Here is a 22,478-nt window from a genome sequence, read left to right as displayed (position 1 = left end):
CCAGACGAGGACACTTTGTTTCGGCAGCCCCAGCAAATTAATACGGTGGCTGTGAATGAGGGTCCTGAGGGGAGTAGTCAGGCCTATATGTGACCGTGGCCTGATTTTACCCTGTAGGTGAGCTCATTCCATGGGAGGGCCTGGTGGGTGCTGGAGAAGCAGCTGTGGATAGAGGTGAGCGTCCTGGGAGGGCTGCGTGGAGGCATCTACTCCTGTGCAGACAGGAGGGTGAGGGAGAGAAAGGGCCCAGGGGACACTTGGAGTGTGGCATGGATAACCAAACTACCCTGAAATTGGGATGAAAGAGATCAGACAAAACATTGGCCTCCCATTCAGGATCTCTGTCACTGAACCACCAGCACAGCCACCTCCCTCCTCCTTGTCTCCTCTACATGCCCTGTGCAGGCCCAGACTGAAGTTCTGTGGGGACCCCTACACTCCATGGCTCACCACATCATGGTCGTCTCCAGCCAGTCCCTCTGCCTGGAGGTCTCACTCCTTTCCCACATCTGCTAGGTGAAGTCCTTCTCACGCTCCAAAGCCATCTTAGTGTCCCCTCATCCACGGAAACCTGACTTCTCAGAGGCTCATGCTCTCTCTCTGTCCATCTCTCTCTGAGCTGCTCTACCATTTTGTGCACCCAGGCTCATGTGACAATTGTGTTAAACAGCCTGCGATGACCCCCAGCACAGTGCTTCAATGTGTGACACGCAGTAGAGACCACAGTGAACCCACCCCTGACCCCTCACACAGGAGCTGCTTTGTGACTGTTTGCTGAGTAAAGTTTGGACAGTGATGAACCTTGGCCTTCCATGTGAGACACAGACAGGGCTTCCCTGTGACCTTGGGCTGGCTGGATAAACTCCAGAGAAGTATTTGCCAAGACAGGCAAGGCATGATGCAAGGGAAAGCACACAGGAGTGCATGACCCCACGAAGGGGCCCCGTCGTAAAGAGCCACCCTGAGCCCACAGCACAATTACAGAGAAATGTCTCAGTCTGATTGCTGCCATCTGCCCCGCTACCAGCCCGCACATGTGCGATCTGGGCTCTCAGACCCTGGGCCCTCACTGTCACCAGCTGTGGGACCCTGGGAAAGCACTTACGTTATTGTCTGTAAAATGGGAATGATAATAGAACTTGCTGGGTTGTCAAGGGATGGGTGATATCACAAGTGCAAAGCGCATGGCATGGGCTGGTGCATGGTGGGGGCTCAGTACTTTAGGGGATGGACAAGGCTTGGGGTCCTGACCTTGTTACCTCTAGTAGGCACTCATCTCTGATACAGTCCAGACTCTAGAATCAGAGGGTGGGGCACAGCCTCATGGAAGCATGCTTAGAACATGCAGGGTGGGGTGAGCAGGCGCACAGAGAGTCAGACTTGGGTGCAGCGAAGGACTCACTCACCCACTCATTCCATTCTTGAGTATCTGATCCTCTTCATTCGGCAGATGAGGAAACACATGGTGCTTGGTGAAGGGAGGGAGGGACCTTACCTGGCTCATGGGGGAGCTGGTGCCTGAGATGCCCCTGAATGAAGTTTCTGCTCCTGGTCATCTCTCCTCCACAGCACAGAGCACAGGACTGAGTGTAGGGCTCTTGGTCGCACTCCCCCCGCCAAATTCTGGCTGCGCCACTTAGAAGATATGTGACTGGGTAAGCCACCTAACCACTTCAAGCCTTGCCTTTCCCATCTGTGAATAACAGATGGGATAGCAGTGGTGCCTTTCTTCATGGGAGTCTTATGAGGGGCAAATGCGACCATCCAGGTGAAGGGCCAGGCACCCAGCCTGGAGCATGGTAAGCTATCATTGTCACCATTTCCAGAGCTGCCTCCATAAAGACAGTTATAACCAGTGTTTGCAAAATGCTTTATTGTTAATGCCAACATAAAATTCAAAAAGTTAGTCATTGGCACCTGCAACTGATACTCTACTATTTGCAAAAGGCTTCCCTTCTTCCACTCCCAGCCAGGCCCATAAGATTATAACTATATCCACGAAATGATATAATCAATCATTAAATGGGCCATTTCCACCTTGATATCCAGATGTTTTTCTTAAAGGATGAATAGCACTTGAGTGTACTGAAATCAACCATGATTGACAGGGCCCACCCCAGCCTTTCTATATGATTTCACGAGTTCTTGGATCACAGCAAGAATCTGATCCTTGTATACAGAGGGAAACTGAGGTCCAGAGAGGGGAAGTGTTGTCCCAATGTCACACAGCACGTTAGGACCGAAACAGTAGCCCCATTTCAGACTCCCATTCCAACATTTTTCCCATGCAGGATGAACTGACAGTTGTTGTTGCTGATAGGTGGGGGGCCAGCCTTGGACCTGTGCTTCCTGGTGGCCCTCATCCACTGGAACAACCCTCCTACTGAGCTTTGTGGCACTGAGCTGGGCATCAAGGGCCTGGACTCTGGACCTCTCTTTGGCACTACCATTCTGGTGAACTTGAGCAAGTCATCCAGCCTCTCTGGATCTCAGTGCTAATCTTCACTGATGAACAGTGAGGGCAAGATTGAATGTTCTTCAAATTTCCCCAAGGTACCTGTATCTTGCAGTTGTGTGGGTGGAAGAAATCATCATAGAGTAATATTATTTGTAATGCCTCATTAGTCAACTAAACCTGTGTAAATCACTAGCTACCAGCATACAGATGGGCCATAGCATTGCCCCCTTCATCTCCCACCCTGAGGCCTGTAGATTTCAGGAGAAGCCCCACCTCAGGGGCGGTTCACTTTGCCAAGGAAGAGGATATTGTTATCCACAATGAACATCAGAAAGGGCCTGTTGAACACTATCCTCTGAGAGTTCAGGCGGGCCGACCTGAATGTGAAGATTGTCCCCGTGGCTGCCGCTGCTCTGGTTCCCGACTCATCCACCTCCACCACAGCTTTGTGCACCATCTGCAGGGGAGACACCAGGCATCACCAGGCCACCAGGGGTGGGTGAAGTCATCATAGCAAACTGCAAATCTTCTGCTTATGGGCATCACCCTCTAAGTATCTGTTCAACTGAGCCATGGAGCAAGTAGGAAATGAAACAATGGAGCAGCTACTCTGCCCCAGGCACTGTGCTGGGGGGTGACTTCGCATGTGTCTGTCATTGAATTCTCATGACATCTTGGAGCAAGGCGTAATTCTTCAATTTTATAGAAGAGAGAAAGGAGGCTCAGAGAGTCAAGTATTTTTTGGAGATCATATAGCTAGGAAGCGCCTTCTTAGTTTTGATTGTTTAAAACAGGACTCCTTAACTCAAGGAACAGTGGTGGATATGGCTTCCCATTACATGAAGGATAAGACACAATGAAGGATAAGACACAAAGTGAAACTTTTGTTACTTGGGGGAAAAGAGAGGGAGAGGGAGAGAATAGAATAGAATAGAATAGAATAGAATAGAACAGAATAAAGGAGTGGAGTGCAGTGGAGTGGACTGCAATGGAATGGAGTGGAGGGGAGAGGAGTGAAATAGAATAGTAGAGAGTGGAGTGGAGTTGACTGCAATGGAATGGAATAGAATAGAGTAGAATGGAATGGAATAGAATAGAATAGAGTGGAGTGGGGTGGAGTGGAGGAGTGGAATGGAGTGGAGTGGAAGGGTGGAGTGGATGAGTGGAGTGGAGGAGTGGAGTGAAGTGGAATGGAATAGAATAGAATGGAGTAGAGTGGGATGGAATGGACTGGAGTGGAGGAGTGGAATGGAATGGAGTGGAGGAGTGGAATGGAATGGAGGAGTGGAGTGGAGGAGTGGAGTGGAATGGAATAGAGTGAACTGGAGTGGAGTGGAGGAGTGGAGTGGAGGAGTAGAGAAGTGGAGTGTAGTGGAATGGAATCGAATAGAATGGAGTAGAGTGGAATGGAATGGGATGGAAGGGAATGGAGTCGGGTGGAGTGGAATGGAATAGAGTGAACTGGAGTGGAGTGGAGTCGAGGAATGGAGTGGAAGAGTGGAGTGGAGTGGGATGGAATAGAATAGAATAGAATGGAGTAGAGTGGAGTGGAGTGGAATGGAATAGAATAGAATGGAATAGAGTGGAATGGAACGGGATAGAATGGAATGGAGTGGAGTGGAGTGGAGGAGTGGAGTAGAGTGGAAGAATGGAGTGGAGTGGAGGAGTGGAATGGAGTGGAGGAGTGTAGTGTAGTGGAATGGAATAGAGTGAACTGGAGTGGAGTGGAGGAGTGGAGTGGAAGAGTAGAGAAGTGGAGTGTAGTGGAATGGAACAGAATAGAATGGAGGAGAGTGGAATGGAATGGGATGGAATGGAATGGAGTGGAGTGGAGTGGAATGGAATAGAGTGAACTGAAGTGGAGTGGAGTGGAGTGGAATGGAATAGAGTGAACTGGAGTGGAGTGGACAAGTGGAGTGGAGTGGACAAGTGGAGTGGAGTGGAATGGAGCAGAATAGAATGGATAGAGTGGAATGGAATGGGATGGAATGGAGTGGAGTGGAGTGGAATGGAATAGAGTGAACTGGAGTGGAGTGGAGGAGTGGAGTGGTGTGGAATGGAATAGAGTGAACTGGAGTGAAGTGGCATGGAGTGCAGTGGAATGGAATAGAGTGAACTGGAGTGGAGTGGAGTGGAGGAGTGAAGTGGAGTGGAGGAGTGGAGTGGAGGAGAGGAGTGGAGGAGTGGAGTGGAGGAGTGGAGTGGAGAGTGGAGGGGTCGAGTGGAGTGGAGGAGTGGAGTGGAAGAGAGGAGTGGAAGAGTGGAGTGGAGTGGAGGAGTGGAGTAGAGGAGTGAAGGGGTGGCGTGGAGTGGAGGAGTGGAGTACAGTGGAGTGGAGGAGTGGAGTGGAGGAGTGGAGTGGAGCAGAGGAGAGGAATGGAGGAGGGGAGTGGAGGAGTGGAGTGGATGAGTGGAGTGGAGTGGAGGAGTGGAGTGGATGAGTGGAGTGGAGTGGAGGAGTGGAGTGGAGAGGAGGAGTGGAGTGGAGGGGTGGAGCAGAGTGGAGATGTGGAGTGGAGGAGTAGAGTGGAGTGGACGAGAGGAGTGGAGGAGTGGAATGGAGTGGAATGGAATAGAGTGAACTGGAGTGGAGTGGAGTGGAATTGAATAGAGTGAACTGGAGTGGAGTGGAGTGGAATTGAATAGAGTGAACTGGAGTGGAGTGGAGTGGGGTTGAGTGGAATGGAATGGAATGAAATGGGGTAGAGTAGAATAGAAAGAATAGAATAGAATAGAATAGAATAGAACAGAATAGATCTTGGGAAGCAGATGCATAGGAGCTTCTGAACCCACCTCAGACACCTGGATATTTGAGTGGTTGCTGATGCCAGACAGATCAGCATGGGAGGTGAAGACGTTACTGATCCCCAGCTTGGGGAGGACTTTCTCCAGCTGATAGGAGCCCTCAATGGAGAATTTGGGAAGGCAAAGCTCGAGCTGCCTGGAAAGGGAAAAGGAGCTTTCTTAGACTGTTCTGGGGCATTGGCACACTGAGCCTCACCCCTTGGCTTCATAATGCACTGGATTCTTAGTTTTGATGGTTTAAAAAAGGACTCCTTAACCCAAGGAACAATGGTGGTTATGGCTCCTCTGGCCTCTTTTCTAGGATGAGCCTCCCCTTGCTCTGGACTTGGACGTGGGCTGCCCCAGAGGTCTCTGCCCACTCTGGCACCACGCTAAGGAACCCAGTTTCCAGCCCTTGTCCCTCCAACTGGGCTCGGCCCCCGGGACCTGGATGTCACAGGATGCCTCTGGGCTTGGAGGCAGCTCGTTGGCTGGGTGAGTCCTTCCCACCAGAGCTGTGTGGCCCTGGTAGGGCGTGTGTGTGTCTCCCTGGGGCTGTGTGGGGTTAGGCTGGCCCTGGGGTAGTCTGAAAGTACCTCTTTTTGAACATCTTAAGCCACTTCCTCAGCGTTTTCTCACTCAGTCCATTCTCCACCTGCTGCATCTTTCCCTCACTGGGGAGAATGAACAAAGCCGTGGCATTGCCTTGGTAGGGGACCCCCACCACCCTGCAGGAGAGGTTCCGGTCCAGGAGGTAGTGATACTGATCCTCGCGGCTCATCATGGGTACCCGCACCACAGTCTCCGAGGTCACATAGAAGTCTTGCTCTTGGGTGCCTTTGTGGTTGAAGCTTGTCTCCCACTTAGCTAAAGATGAAAAAAGGGAAAAATGAAAAAGAATTTTGTGTCAGAATTAGAAATTCTCAGCTGCAAATAAAAGGAGTGAAGACAGTAAAGATAGCCAGCAGAGACCATCTTTATGGCAGCCTCAGAGCAGCGACTGTTGAACCTCTTGGATATCAAGGCAAGTCTCTTTATAACATTGAGCACATTCTTGGACTTTTCGTGGGACTTTTCCTTCCACATTTGCAAAACAAGGAGGTTGGTTTTCACATCTTCAGAGGCCCTGGACCCCTGATGTTCTCTGATTCTCTAACGTTTTACTAAAGACCAAATCTCCAAGTGAAGAGGGTGAAAAATGTGGCTGGCTGTGAATGCTACCTGATATCTGGGTGAGCTTCTCTGTTTGCACTTTCTTCCCAATATTTTGATTTAGGTTTTAGAGAGAAGTTAGTATGGATCCTGGAAATGAATGGTTTTTCCCATTGGGAAGTCTTCAATGACCCTTCTCTGACCTTCCTATGGGAACTTCTGAACAAAACGCTACAAGTGATTGTTTCCAACCTCTTTTTATTTTCTTTTTCTTTTTCTTTTTTTTTTTTTTTTTTGAGATGGAGTCTCGCTCTGTCACCCAGGCTGGAGTGCAGTGGCCCAATTTTGGCTCATTACAGCCCCCACCTCCCAGGTTCAAGTGATTCTCCTGCCTCAGCCTCCCAAGTAGCTGGAATTACAGGCACCCACCACCATGCCTGGCTAATTTCTGTATTTTTTTAGTAGAGACAGGGTTTCACTACGTTGGCCAGGCTGGTCTCGAACTCCTGACCTCAGGTGATATGCCCATCTCGGCCTCCTAAAGTGTTGGGATTATAGGCGTGAGCCACCACACCTGGCCTGTTTCCAATTTCTTAATCGTTATCAAAGGAAGACCCCAGCCAATACCGTCCTTAGCTTATTTTCCAGCTGTCCTCAGCAATCTGGTGTAATGGGGACCGCCCTGCACCAGGAGATAGGAAATCTCAGAGTCCAAGTTCGACACTCACTGCTGTGGTCTCAATGTTTGTGTCCCCGCATTGTTCATATGTTGAAACCTAACCCCCAAGGTGGTGGTATTAGGACAGGGGGCCTTTGGGAGTTGATTAGGTCATGGGGGTGGAGCTGTCATGAACAGGATCGGTGTCCTTACAAAAGAGACCACAGAGAGCTGCCTTGCTCCTTCGAGCAAGGATATACTAAGAAGGCACTGTCTATGAACCAAGGAATGGGCACTGCATCTGCCAGTGCCTTGATCCTGGACTTCTCAGCCTCCAGAACTATGAGAAATATATGTTTGTTGTTGCTAAGCCACCCGGTTTACGGTATTTTGTTATAGCCACCCAAATGGCCAAAGATACTCATGATCTGTGACCACAGGAAGGGGAGGTGTTAACAATTTACCTTCCTCCACAACCCTTCCCACCCTCTCCTCTCCTCTCTTCTCCTCTCTATCCACTCTTGCTTTCCTCAGGGTCAGCAACTGGCAGGAGCTGCAGAGGTGAGCAGGAATGCTTACAAGGAGTGTCAGGGAGATAAGCAGAGGTCAGCTCTTGCTGAGGAGTCAGGAGGAGGCATTTCAGAGGAACAAGCATTTGTCTGAGGGAGTCTTGGCCTCTATGAGGGCAGAGGGGCCAGGATCTGGGGGATACGGGGGACTGGGAAATGCCCTCTAAGCCCTTCTGGGGTCCGTGTCCTGCCCTGAGTGGCTAAGGTGTTGGTGTCTTTGCCATGGTGGCCACAGTGGGTTCATGCTTCAGAGCCTGTATGAAAGCTGGGGCTTCAGATGTCCCCAGGGGCCCAAAGACAGTAACCAGCTCTTCCTCCATGGAGGAAACAGCATCTCAGGCTCACTAATCCCATCCACAGTGAGAAGGCATTCATCTTACCTTATCTGGCTGCTTGTTTACTTAATTTTTCTCAACAGGCACCCGAAAGAACTTAATGTACTCCCCGTCTTTTATGTATGTGAGGGAATTGGGTATTCTTTAGATAAAAGCAGCAGAAAAGCCAAAGAAAGTGCAGGTTTGGGCCCAAGAGCCTTACCTTTAAAGAAGATGTAATTCACCATGATCACGACCGTGTTGCTATCGAGGTTCTTAAGCAAGTCCACAATCTTGCCCTTCGTTTGCTTTGCCACATAATCATTGATTTGCTTCATGGCCCCTGCAGAGTCCCTAAAGTTGGTGGGGAAAGTGTCTGCCAGGTACAGCGTCTTCATGGCACTCACGAAGGTGTCCTGCAGGTCCATCATCAGGTCGGTGAAAAGGGCGTTGCCGAGGCTCAGCTGGAAGCTATCTCTGGGCTGGTTGAGCTCCTGAAGGAGCTCCTGAAAGCCTCTGTGTAGCTCCTCCTCTGAGCTTTTCTGGAGGTTGAGGCCCAGGCCCTCCAGGATCTGCATCTTTGTGCTGGACCCAGCCCCCAGGGAGAGCATGGCCAGGCTCATGGAGATGCTCACAGGGGAGAAGAAGATGTTCTGGCTGGGGGCAGCGGAAGCCAAGGCCCTGTAGAGGTTGAAGGTAAAGTCCCTTCTGCTGCTGGGGGCCACCGTGGCACCTACATGGAGGTCCTTGACTCTCTTCTTCATCTCCCGGGGATGGTGGCGGTGAAGGGAGTCCCCCTGAGGGCTGAGAAGCACCAGGCACAAGAGGAGGAAGAGCTGCATGGCGGCTGTTCTTTGTTCTGAAAGGGAAAGAAGGTGTCCTCAGAGAGGGGTGGGGCTGGTCCAGGTGCTGACTTTCCAGAGATGTCCCCACCCAACACTCAATGGGTAGGTTTGGTCCATTCAGCTTCAAAGAGAAGGGATGGCACCCCCGAGACTGGGCATGAGGGTTTTCACAGGGTGGCAGTGGCTCGAGGACAAAGATTTAGGGATGATGGGGAGAGGAAGGAGGGAGAGGAGGTACAGACCCAAGGCAGGGGTCTGGCAGCCAGGGCAGGAACCCTGTCTGCCCATCCACATCAAGGGACACAATTTAGAGGATGGGATATGGAGGGAGAGGGTTCCCCCTGCTCTGCTCTGTCTCATCAGCATCTCAAGGTTACCAGGGAACTAAGCTGCTTCCATGTGAGCTTCTGGCCTTCACTCTGGTGTCCTGGTTTGGCACATGGCAGGGCACTGTGGTCCTTCTGTGAACTCAGACCAGCTACATGCCTGGGACCATCAGCACTGCTGGCCTTGCCCTGTTCATTCAGCAAACGCTGAGTGAGTGTTCACCCTGGGGTAGGCAGGATACCAGTATGCAAACTGTCCCCTTCTCCTTCCCCCAGGGGCTGCTCCATGCCACCCTTGTCCCACAGAGAGACACCTTCCCCTCCTAAAGAATTCTGCCTTCCCTCTTCATATGGACATCCCCACCGTCCTCCTCTTCTGGGCTGAATTGTGCCCCCCAAAATGCATATGCTGAAGTCCTAACCTTCAATACCCCAGAATGTGACTATATTTGGAGACAGGGCTTTTAAAGAGGGGATTGAGTTAGAATGAGGTCACTAGAGTGGGCCCCAACCCAATATGACTACGTCCTTACATAAAAATTAAAAAGAGGAGATCAGGATAGAGACACTCACAGAGGGAAAACCAGGTGGCGACAGGGAGAAGGCAGCCACCTGTGAGCCAAGGAGAGGGGCCTTGGAAGGAACAAATCCTGCTGGTGCCTCAATCTCAGACTTCCAGCTTCCAGAGTTGTAAAGAAAGAAATTTCTGTTGTTGAAGCCCCCTAGCCCCTGGGACTTTGTGACGGCAGTCCATGCAGGCAAGGACACCTTTTCATCTTCCAGATGAGGAGGCACTCATCTTTGTCTCTAGCGCTTCTCAGGGAGGCCTTTGTGGGGTCTCCCATCACTCCTGACGTGGCCTTCGCCTTCAGTCCTCCTCTTCCTCCCTCCACTTCGCCCAGGAGCCGTTCCTGTGCCCATGCTTCCCCATCTGGCTACGGGTAGAAGTCTTGCCTCCTCCCTCCGCAGTAGGAAACAGCCCAGGCTCTGAAGCCACTGCCTTGGTTCAAATCTCAGCCCTGCTGTGTCCTTGTAGTGTGATTTTGGGCAAATCAGTTACACCTTGAGCCACTGCTCCATAACTGTAAGATAGTGATAATAACAGCACCTACACCACGGGGTGCTTGGGGGCACGTGCTATGGAAGTGTGAGCAGTAGGCATGGCAGTTTCCGGCAAAAGCCCCATCTGAGGCCCCCATATTCTCAACTGTACCATAGGGTACATGCTTCACACACATACACACACACACACACACACACACATGTGAGCCTGACAGCACCCGGGCCGGCTAATTACCAGGTGCAGAGGGCCTGCCTGGCTTCTGATGTGAGCTTTGCCCTGTGTGTTGCCTTGGAGGGAATCCCTTTCTGCTGGGCTCTCTCCATGGGCACAATGTCATCAGGGCCCCCAGATCCCCACCAGGCAGGGGCAGCCTGTCACAGCATCCTGTGACCCAATTAAAACCAAACTCCAAAGGGCCCCAAACAGCTGGGTGGGAAATCGCTTGCAGAGTGGCTGTGGGGCTCAGTAGTGGAGAGAGAATGGTCTCAGGAATTGGGCAGGCTTGGACTGCAGGCCTGTCTTTAAGTGAAGTTGAATAGCTCCAGCAGGTCACCCTTGCCAGCCCAGCCTCCAAATTGCGCCCTGAGCTCCCTCCGAGAAGGAGGCTCATGTAGAAGTTTCTGCCTGCAGAACCGAACCCGGCACCGAACCCAGCAGCCACAGCAGTTGGGCGCATTGCCCGCACCCTCTTTCAGGTACTGTGCCAATTCCTTCAGCCCTGCACCACCCAAAAAGGTACGTCTTGCTGCTAGCTCTATTTTACAGATGGGTAATCCGAGGTTCAGAGAGATGGAGTCGCTTGCTAACATTGGCAAAGCTTGGACTCAGACCCGGTTATCACTCCGACTCTGCAGAGTCCTGCCTCCTCTGTTCCTGTACTACATCTTCCTGATTTTGAAGTCCCTAACTTAGTAGCCACCAACAATAGCCCTAATCTGCAGATAATGAGTGAGCAGAGTCTGGGCTTCCCCCCACTGACACTCCCTACCTGTTCCCACCGTGGCACTTGCCGGGAGAGCTTTGAAGGACATGGGTGGGTGGTTTAATCTCTGGCTTCTCTAAATGAGTCTATTTTACAGTACAATATGGTCCCTCCTGCCAAGTGTTGGAACCAGCCATATATGGAGATGCTGCTAAAGAAACAATATGGCTCAACCCCCCGCAGGGTCACACTTAGCTGATAATTTCGAGAACAGCTTCAGAAGCAGGGGACTTTCCTTCTTGGATAGAGCCCAGGGGCAGCTGACCAGACAGTCTCAGTGAGGCCCCGGCCTCCATTCTCCCATCTATGCAGCTACTAGGTCACCCTGCGCAAGCCTCACCCCCTCTGGGCCTCAGTTTCTTCATCTGCAGTCTGCCATGTGCTGTGAACACCCCCTCAAGACCCTGCCCCCTGCCAAGTGCTAGAGATCCGATGGGGAGGAGCTGCTTCTCCGGGTGTGCACTGAGTCTCCCCCAGGGTCTGTTTGGAGAGGGCCCCGGGTTCACTTAGGTTCTCCTGGGCTAAATGTTTGAGACCCAGAAATCTTGCTCCCTCTGGGCCCACTCTCTCTATTTTTCAGTAAAACCACTAATTATTAAAGACCTACTAGACACTCCATAAATATTACTATATTTAACCTTCACCAAAAGTAAGCTTTCTATTTTACAGAGTTTTCCAAAAGTAAACTCACTCTAGTTTACAGATTGAATAGACTGAGGCTAAGTGAAATGGAATAGCTTGTTCCAGCTACTGAGTGATGGAACCAGAATTAAAATCCAGGTTCCTCTGACTCGTGCACAGCCTGTCTCTGAGTGGCTCTGAGGAGTGATACCTCGTTCCTCCTTGACCTCACCTCCTGGTATCCCCATGCAGTTCACCTATATTAGCTCATTTATACTTCTCCACAGCAACATGGAATTAGTATCATTATCCTAACAGTGCAGAAGAAGAAACAGAGGGTCAGAGAGGTCACTCCAAGAGGCAGTGGAGTCCTCAGTGCTTGTTTTACGCTTCTTAGTTTCAAACCCAGGGTTTGCCATCGCACTCTTGGGCCTCTGGTGGAAATATATGGCTTTGACAGAGATAGGTGAAGCCCTGGGAGCCTCCCATCCCCCAGACCAGCCTCTACTGAGTGCCTTGAAAGCCTGGCTGGGCTGCCCCTCTCCTGGTCTCTGGCTTTAGTGTTTCTGCAGAGGGAAGAGAGAGGATCAGTCAAGTTCATCTGTCATCTCAGCCCAAGGTGAATTGAGGTGGCAGGTGAATTGGTGGGGATGTGATGGGTAGGCCCTGGTCAGTCTTTCTGCTGGCCCCCCACCATCCATGAAACCCAAATCTGCTGGCTGATATTTCCCGTGTTGGGCAATGAAGTCCTGCCCAGTTCTACCCCGGACTCAGCTGTGGGAATTGTGTTAGTGAGGAGGGTCTGTCCAATATCTTCTAATTACAAAAAGGAATGTGAGGCTTGGAGCCCAGGCAGAGATGAGAGACAAAGTCACAGCTTCCTCTAGATCCTAAAGACCCAGTAACAGAACTTCCCAGAAGAAGTAATCTTGACTTCCTCTTCCACTCCAGCCCATCAGCAAGGCTTGTCAGTTCTATCTCCAAAACAGGTCTTAAAGCTGCCGCCTCTCCCTGGCTTTCTCACTGCCCCCGATGGAAGCTCCCATCATCTTCCCCTGGGCTACCCCAGTAACTTCCTTTCTTTGCCCTGCAAGGCTTTCTATATACAGCATGTAAAATAATCTCCTTCAATCATAAATATGGTCTCAGCGCTTCCTCGCCTAAGAAACTCATGGCCAACTCCTGTGTTTCAGGTAAATGCTAACTTTGATTTGTGCTCTAACCCACTAGGGCTCCTGTGACCTGGCTGTACCTAGCCTGGACCTGCTCTGCCCTGGGTCACGTGATACCCCCAGGCTCACTCTTCTTTTCCCAGTTTCTCAAACACAGCAAGTTCTGTCCTAACTCTGGGCCTTTGCATACCTTCCCTCTCTACTGGAACCCTCCCCTGACCTTTCTCACTGAGGCCAACTTCTTCATAGGCTGCAGACCTTTGCTTAAATGTCACTTCTTTGCAATACCTTATCACATTGGACCTTTTCCCCTTCCACGGCTATTCTCTGGAACGGTCCCTTGACTGTTTCTCTCAAAGCTCTTTAAATTACACGTGTGCCTTTATATATGCATTTGTCATTGACATTTTTCATTCCGGCCTCTCTCTCCATGGGACCCTCATTTGTGCTGCTCTCACCTTCAAGAGCTTGCAGTCATGAGAGATGCTCCATAAACCTTTGTAGAATGAACGAATGAATGAACTGACCCCTGTCTCCTTCTCTGTAATTCAGAGACATTAGACTGCAAGCTGGACACTGAGCAGTGGAAAAAGCCAGGCTGGCCACCCAGAGCTGAGCTCTCCCTGCCCCGGGGCTCACTTGCCAGGTGACCTTGAACAACTCCCTCCCTGTCTCTCAGCTCTGGCTTCCTTTTATTTATTAAAATCACTTGATTGAGACATGACTGCTATTCATAAAGTTGCACATATTTAATGTCTACAACCTGACAAGTTTGGAGATGAGTCTACATCTGTCACTTATCATCACCATCAGCACCATGAACACATCCGTCACCTCCAGGCATCTGCTGCCTGTATTCTTCACGCTTCAGTTTCCTGATCTATGAGCAAGGACACTGGCCCAAGGAAGCAGTTTCCTCTTTTATTGCTGCGTATCTGGCCAAAAGCCTTACCTTCAGAAAAACTAAAAATTCTGCTTACTTTATTTCTACATTTTTTTCATTTAACAAACTGCCAAATGGTTACTGTCTCATCATGAGCAGCTGCCATGACCGGCCTGGGTGGCAGCCTCCAGGCAAGATGCCCTTATTTCAGGGAAGCAGATAATATTGGATCATTGCTCCTGATTTCTAAAGGCCCAAGACTCCAGGCACAGAAAACACCAGAAGCTGCCACTTACTGAGCACCTCCTATCCAGCCAACATTTTGTCCCCATGGCCTTATTTCAGGGTCTCTCAACCTTGATCCTGTTGACCTTTCGAACAGGATGATGCTTTGTGATCTTGTCCTGGGCATTGTGGGATCATCAGCAGCATCACTGGCCTCTAGATGCCACTAACCCCCACTCCCCTTCCAGTTGTGGCAACCAAACGTGTCTGCAGACATGGCCAGATGTGCTGAGTGAGAGCACCTGCTGTATTTAATCTTCAGTCACACCATCCAGAGTGTATAATTATTTCCATCTTCCCTATGAGGAAACGGAGGCTCTCCCAGAGTTAGTGTGGAGCATAAGATCACAGAGCTCGGGGGACCCACTCACCTCTGCTGCCTTGGATACCTGAAACTGCAGAGATGAGACTCCTTCAGAGCTTTGCAGCCCCCAAACCCCAAAACTCTAGAGTCCATCCTCTCCTCACCTCACATGCCCTCAAGCCCTCGGGACCTCCCGTTGCGGCATCGGTACTTACTGTGTTCTGTAGCTAAGCGTGCACACAGTGGAGGTGGCAGTCCCTCGGGCTCAGGAAAGGGCAGAGGACTGACTGGATTGCAGCCAGCACTTGTCACTGACCACAGCCGGCCCTGTCTCCACCCCTCCCTGGCCCCGCCCCGGGACAGCCCCTTCCTTTCCTGGCAGGTTTCCAGCCAGCAGGCCTGCCTGCAGGCACAGCTGCCTGATCCAGAGGCTTTGACCACGATGCCCACTCGCTGCCCCCCAAGCCTTACGCCACCAGCCAAGCCATCGTTTGCCTGGAATGGCATGGGCACTCCTGAGAGACAAGACCAAAGAGCCTGCCCGTTGTTGGCATTCCAGAGGCAGGGAAAGGGACAGCTCTAGCAAACCCTCTCTTTTTCCAGGCTCTATTCCTTGGTTTTCTGCAGCTAATTTCTTGTAGATTGGGGGGGCATATGCTTGAGCCTGAGAGCTCCCCACAGGCCTGCTATGCTGACTGGGTCATAGATCCCAACAGTCAGATTCTAGTGGAAATGAGAGGGATTGAGAGTCTCACCATGCCTGCAATGAATGGGTCACACTGGACACACACACACTGGAAACACACACACACACACACACACACACACACACCCCAAGAGAGGGAGTGGGCAGAGGAAGAGAGCGAGCACTCTGATTACTCTTCCTCTTCTTAAAAGGGCACCAATCTTATCAGATTAGAGTGCCACCCTCATAACCTTATTTAACTTCAGTTACCTCCTTAAAAGCCCAATCTCTACAGTCAGACTGAGTGCTAAAACTTCAACATAAGAATTTGGGGGAGAAGCAATTCAGTCCATAACACCCAGGGTGAGTGCCTAGGGTGGGCCAGTGGCCAGAATATGAGAATTTGGTGTCCTAGAGCCTAGCAGGGCATGGGAAAGGATCAAAGTGGGGAGGTGGTTTCTGGGAGAAGGGCTGCGAAACCAATGTTGGCCCCTGTGATGCCTTGCCTTGCTGAGCACAGGTGCTCCTCTGCTCGGCCCTCAGACTCCCTGCCCTCTGTTCCATGGTACTGGGCCTCATGGGGATTGAGTGAGACCAGTTCAAGAGCCTACAAGATGTCACTCAGGGCCTGGCTGATGCTTCTGCTCTGAAGTGGGGCACTGGTCTTAATTACTAGTAGGGTGACCAACCATTCCAATTTGCTGGGACTGAGGAATTTCCAATGGTGTGGGATATTCAGTGCTAAAACTGGCAAAGACCTTGGCAAACTGTGATGAGTTGGCTACTTGAGTCATTAGGCTCTTGCCTTGTTCTGGGATCCAGCCTCTAGCTCCTGATCTAGGTCTTGTGTCTTAATAACTTTCCCATTTTTCTTGTCTTCTCTTCTCAGTCTTTGTGGGGCTGTCAATCTTGCCTTAAACGTCTGCTATGATCCTCCCGTAATCAGCCACCATGCTTCCCTCTGCCCATCATCTGCTTGCCTGCATGAGCTAAAACATACCGGTACTACCTTTCTTCTTCCTTCCTTCCTTCCATCCATCTATCCATCCACCCATTTATTCATCCATCCATCCATCCATCCATCCATCCATTCATCCATCCACCCATCCGTCTATCCATTTTTCCATCTATCCATCTATCCATCCATCCATCCATCCATCCATCCATCCATTCATCCATCCATCCATCCATTTATCCATCCACCCATCCTTATAGCCTTCCATCCATCTTTCCTTCATTTCATCCCTCCAATATCAATGTTTATTGAGATCTAACCATGTCCCAGAAAATAACCCTGGCCTCAAGAAGAGAGACCAATATCTCAATAGATGAACTAAAGATAGAAAGTCGATGCTGTGACACATGTCTCCACAATAAAGACACACAGGGAGGAATGGTCCATTCTCCCGTGGTTGGAGAGAGGAATGGAATAGGAAAAGCTTTGTGAAGGTGGTGACCTTGGATCTGGATTTTTGAACCTTGTCTAGGTTTTTATCAGCCCTGGCTGGGTGGAGAGGAGTGAACAGACAGAAGAGCTTACAGCACAGCAGTAGGAGGCTGCATTTTGGGCTGAGAGAACCACAGAAGTGATAGCAGTACAGCCTGAGGGGGTGGTGGGGCACTGGGAGCCCATCAGAGAGGAAGAAGGGAGGACAGAGAGAAGCCAGATCAGGGCCAGATGGAGGGCTTGGAAGTCCTGCTGGGCTGGGAACCAGGGTTGAACTTCATTCTTAAGAGAAGGAGGGAGAAATTATCTTGGGCTGTCATGGGTATGGTCGCCTGGAGATCAAGACAGGACCAAGTGACACTGCTGTGATAATCCAGGCGAGAGATGATGGTGGTGTGGGCCAAGGCAACAGGGGTGAGGCTGGAGAGGAGGAGACACATTAAGGAAGGAGAATGGACCTGGTGTGAGCTGAGGGGTAGGTTTTGGAAGCCTGTATGGAGGATGATGAGTTCAGTTTTGGACCTAGTGAGCCTGAAGGGCCTGTGGTGCCTGCTGGCAGAGATGACACAGGTGAATGGGTCTAAAGAGAGATTTGGAGGCAAGAACAGAGACAGGAACTAAAGTGAAGGAAGCACATGGGATCAGGGGTGTCCTGGGGCAAGGAGAGGACAAGAGAAGAGGATGAAGCATAGAATGCTGAGACCCTCGGCATAAGCCTGAGCAGAGAGGGAGAGAGAGCTCACAAAGGTGATGATGGCTGGGAAGGAGGAGGACCAGGGCAGGAAACAAGGGAGGACAAGGGATGTCACTGTCAGTGTCAGATGCAGCAGAACATTCAAGTAGATGAGGATGGTCACTGGTCCATGGAATCCACCAGGGTGATCTGGGTGGGAAGGTGGGAGCAGGAGCCCAGGGCCAGCAGGCTGAGAAGTCAAGGAGACGGTCAAGGCAGATTGCTCCTTGATGAGAAGGCTGGGAAGGAGGTGGGGCAGAGGGAGCTGTGGCTTGGAGGGAGGGACTTCCCAGGTTTGGGGGAAGAAGCTGAAAGGGAGGTTAAAGGTGGTTATTTAGGGAAGGAGACTCCCCCAGGGAGCAGGAGGCCAAGAGAACACACAGCTGTGTGTCAAGAAGAGGAACACCTGTTCTTATGAAATTGGAGGAAAAGAGGAATGTTAGTTTGCTAGGGCTGCCATAATTAATCACCACAAACTGGGTGGCTTGAAACAATAGGAATTCACTCTCTCACAGTTCTGGAGGCCAGAAGTCTGAATCATGGCAGAGCCACGCTCCCACCGAAGTCAATCACCCCATGAGAGCTAGACACTTGAGTGGGTGGCTCTGAGGACGTGCGAACTTGGCTGGCCCCATTTGGTCTGTTCTCCAGCCCTGCTCAGCAACTCTGCAGCCAGAGAGCCAGCCAGGGCTGGTGAAGGATGACCTCCGCCGGCCTGATGGGGCAGCCTCATTAACTCAGTCTTGATAGGCTTAGGCCTTGGCTTAAAGGCAATTGTGTCCTTTCTAGACCACATGGTTGGCTTCACGCCCAGTTCTTGTCAAATCAGCATTCTTCTTTCAGAATAGCTGTTAACCCCACCTAAGGACCAGGTAGGTCATGGTCAATTTTTTCCATTGACATCAAGAGCAACAAGGAGCTCTCGCCTCCATAGGTGAGTTTCATGCCATAGATTATTATGTAACAATGTTGAACAGAATGCCTTTAAATGGGGGCTCTTACTGTCTCAGCTGCCTGGGCCCCATCACTGGCAGCCCACTTCATCTGTTCTGGTGACCTGCCCAGCTCTGGCAGGCACACCAGTTGTCACCCTTGTTCCACAGCACACAGTTGTTACAAAAGATGAATGAGATAACAGCAGTTAACGTTTGTAAGGCACTAATGCTGAACCACTAACTTAAGTGCTTTACATACAGGAACTCAGCAAACACCCATGATAGGCTTATGAGTTAGGTATTGTCATCTCCATTCCATAAGTGAGGGAACTGAGGCACAGAGAGACCACCCAAGACCCTCACCCAGTGTTATGGGTTGAATTGCCCCCAACCCTCCAAATTCACGTGTTGAAGCCCATACCTGGAGTACCCCAGGATATGACCTTATTTAGAAATAGGGTCCTTGCAGATGTAATTAGTTAAAATGAGGTCATAACAGAGTAGAGTGGGCCCCTACTCCGATATTACTGGTGTTCTTTTACAAAGGAGGAATTTGGACACCAGCAGTCACGCAGAAAGAACACCATAGGAGGAGGAAGGCAGAGATTGAGGTGATGTGCCTACATTTAAGGGACATTCAAGATTGCCAGAAAACCTTCAGAAGCCGGGGGAGAGGTGTGGAATAGATTCTTCCTCACCGATCTTAGATTCCTGGCCTCCAGAACTGAGAGACAATGTATTTCTGTTGGTTAAACCACATCATTTATGGTCCTTCCTTAGAGCAGCACTAGGAAGCAAATACACTCAGTAATTCCTGGATTTCAGATTCAGATTTAAGCATCCTGGCTCCAAAGTCCAGGTTCTATACTTGGATGCTTGCAGCCTCTTCATACCTCCTGGCAAGCACTCAGCATCATGCCTTGCTCATTGCAGGTGCTCAGAGCACAGGAGCTGTTCATATTAGTTCTGCCTCTTCTTTGATAAGGGCCCACTCCCAGGCAGTCAGGGATGAAGCAGACCAGTGTGCCCTTCACCCACTCCATGGAGTCAGAAGCCAGGGGCTGCCAGATCTGTGTCTTCAGCGGATCCCATGTCTATCCTCCCGTTTCCACTGCCACAGCTGCAGTGGGTCTCTGTGCCCAGAGGACACTGCCATGTACAGGTGAGGAAATTAAGACCCAAACAGGTAAAGCGATTGCCCCGCAGTGCATTGTTAGTGAAGAAGCTGAGACTGCAGCCTTGTCTGAATCCAAATTTTACACTGGGGAGGTCCCTCTGGCTTCCTGGCTAGCAGCCTGTGAAACTGTGACATATTAATAATAAGAAGTATACATTTAGTCTCTGGCTCGAGTTCCTGAGACAGTGCCTCTAGCATCCTTGTAGATAGGGGTACTAAGAGAATTGTTTGTTTAATATTTGGTCTTTGACCTGATTCCCGAGAGCTTAGTAATTTCCCGAGTGGCAAGAGCATCTGATGAAGAGCTCCTGGATCCCTTGCAGTTTCTTGGGTGATAGGGACATCTTTTTTTCTAGTGAAGCAAGTCTTGGTGGGCTCCTGGGTAGGCTCATAAGGAATCTGGTTACCAGGGAAATCAACCATGGAATTAGAGGGTTGGAGGTTTCAGCCCACCCCCCCTCCTCATGACCTCCTAATGTGGGAGAGAGGCTGCAGGTTGAGTTGATCACCAGTGGCCAATGATGTAATTAATCATGCCTATGTAATGAAACCTCCATAAAAACCCCAAAAAGGACAGAGTTTGGGCACTTTGGGACAGCTGAAAGGATGGAGGCTCCTGGAGGGTGGTACACTGGGGGAGGACATGGAAGCTCTGTGCCCAGTACGCTATACCTGGCCCTCTGACTCTCTTTTATCTGGCTGTTCATCTGTATCCTTTATTAATAAAATAGACCAGTAAGCAAAAGTGTTTCCCTGAGTTCTGTGAGCCCTCCTAGCTAATGAACTGAACCTGAGGAGGGAGTTGTGGGAACCTCGCTTTATAGCCAGTTGGTCATAAAGTATAGGTAACAGCCTACTACTTGCAACTGGCATCTGGCATCTGAAGTGGGGCCAGTCTTGTGCAACAGAGCCCTTAACCAATGGGATCTGACATTATCTCCAGGTAGATAGTGTTGGAATTGAATTGAATTGAACTGCAGGACACCCAGTTAGTGTCTGCTGGACAATTTGGTGGTTGGAGAAATCCCACACACATTTTGGTGGCCAGAGGTGAACTGTAGTGTTGAGAACTTGAAAAAAAGTTTGTTTCCTCCTATCTCAAACATGCCCAAACCCCACTCTGTAACTAGCTGTTGAATGAAAGAATGAAAAACCAAATAAACCCACGCTGCATTTCTCTACACACCAATTTACTAGAGTCATGCAAACTTGTCACCTTCCACTAGGCTACATCACTGCCGCTCACATTGGCTTCCTCTGCCCTTTCCCCTAGTTGCAAAGTACAGAAAGACTTTGTTTTCCTGCTGGAAGATAACTTCTGAACTCACAAACAGGCATGGTTCCTCCGAGTGCTCACTGCTGCTGTTGAGAGGCCTACCTCTCTAGTGGTGTAACAAGGGCCACACAAATGAGAGACCCCACAGGGGAGCAGCAACGGGAAAAGCGGACTCGGGTACTGCTCTAAAGAGGCAAGATCTCCTGCATGAAGTCTTTTTAATTTTTATTATTTTTTTTAATGCTCCAAAAGGGCATTTTGAAATCTGAAGAGCTGAACTAAATATTTGCCCAATCAATTCCAGGGCCATGTCAAGGGGTGGTGATGCAGAGCAAATAGCTCGGTGACCTTGCTCCTGGCTCAACCTTTTCTATTCATTCATTCATTCATTCATTCATTCATTCATGCAACAAATATCAGTTGGGCCTCTCTCATATCCAGTTGGCACTGGGGCCAGGTGAGCTGAAGGAATGCAAGGTCAACAGGTCCCCACCTTTGAAATGTCCTATCTAATAGGGATGGTGGGGGTGGGGGCAGACATTCTTATCAGGTCAACCATGTTTGATGGTGGGATGACAGTCTGCCTTAGAGAGGTGAGTGGTTTCTGTGAGATCTTGAGAGAGTGCAGATTCTTAGAGGTAGGATGCTATGGGAAACCTGGGAAAACAAGACTTACTGTGACTGCAGCCACTGGGTACATGAGAGCAAGAGGAGGAACTGAGGAAGAACAGGCAGGGGGTGACCAGATCAGAGAGGGCCTTGACTATAAATAGGGGCCTTTGAACCTTATTTTGTAGGCAATAGGGAGCCATCAACTATTTTTGAGTAGTGGAGGGTTGAGATTAATCAGAATAAGGAGGCTTCACTCTCAAGGCTGAATTGAGGATGACTTGCTTGCTTTCTCTCTCCTTCATCACTTCAGGGCTGTGGTCATTCAACATCACCACGCCCTGCCATGCTGTTGCCATAGTAACCCTAGACCTTGGCCTTCTTTCAGGTTTGTCTTCCACCCTGGAATCCACTCACCCACGTACCTCTGTGGGGGCAGAAGAGGGAGCAAGTCAGCCTGAGTCTTACTTTATTCCTTGCCTGATTGTTGAAAACCAGAATCCAGCTTCCCAGAAGGCACGGGGGAAATGAATCACTCTTTGAGCTAGCAGGCTTGCTTTGCGGCCAACAAAATCAAGGGGTAGAAAGGAGAGCATGCATTCCCCTGAGCCCCAGAGGCCTTGGGTGCCCTCAGGCATTTACTGGACAGCTTCTCCTGAGTGAAGCCCAGAGCTGGTATAACTAACTCAGAATGGCCTCGCCGGGCAATTTCCTTTATGGAACATTTCCTCATCAGGTTCTCCTGAGGCTGCACTCGTGTCCAGCTCAGGACTGTATTTTAGGGGCAGGAAGGGAGACGAATGCTTTTGGGCTTTCCCCTTCCATCTTCCTCCCTTCCGCAAGGACTTTTCCAACGTACAAGAGTAGTCTGTCTATTGCTCCAAATATCAGTTTCCTGGTTTCCTGGCAGTGAGCCTGTTCCTGTGGTTGCAGCGTTATTTGGGCCAGGGATCCCTGTGTCGCACAATTACTGGAATATTTTGGCTCTTAAACAGTCATCAACACTGGAGGCAGCTCTCCGGCCTGTTGCCCTGGTCACCTTCTCCTTGGTGAAAATTCTGGGTTTGTGACAGTGAGACATCCTGCTTGCCAGAGCCAAGAGCCTGAGCCAGCTGGGTCTTGTTCTGAAGCCCATGGCTGAGTTTTCAGTATCGGCCCTGGGCCTCCTGGACACTGAGCAAGCACCCTGGAGTGGACGTG

General features: G+C 50.3%; 1 protein-coding gene across 1 annotated transcript; it reads right to left on the bottom strand.

The window, feature by feature from the left end:
• Positions 1-1,853: 1,853 nt before the first annotated feature.
• SERPINA5 (serpin family A member 5) lies at positions 1,854-14,777 on the bottom strand. Its single transcript, XM_054447495.1, has 5 exons — positions 14,632-14,777; positions 8,159-8,794; positions 5,839-6,109; positions 5,252-5,399; positions 1,854-2,915 (listed from the first exon to the last, which is right to left on the bottom strand). The coding sequence occupies exons 2-5, from the start codon at positions 8,775-8,777 to the stop codon at positions 2,733-2,735; spliced, it is 1,221 nt and encodes a 406-aa protein (XP_054303470.1). The 5' UTR covers positions 8,778-8,794; positions 14,632-14,777; the 3' UTR covers positions 1,854-2,732.
• Positions 14,778-22,478: the final 7,701 nt, after the last annotated feature.

This window comes from Pongo pygmaeus, chromosome 15 (genome assembly GCF_028885625.2).
Source record: "Pongo pygmaeus isolate AG05252 chromosome 15, NHGRI_mPonPyg2-v2.0_pri, whole genome shotgun sequence".
NCBI lineage: Eukaryota > Metazoa > Chordata > Mammalia > Primates > Hominidae > Pongo > Pongo pygmaeus.
Note: the sequence above shows the minus strand (reverse complement) of the source record. Positions and strands in the feature narration are given on the sequence as shown.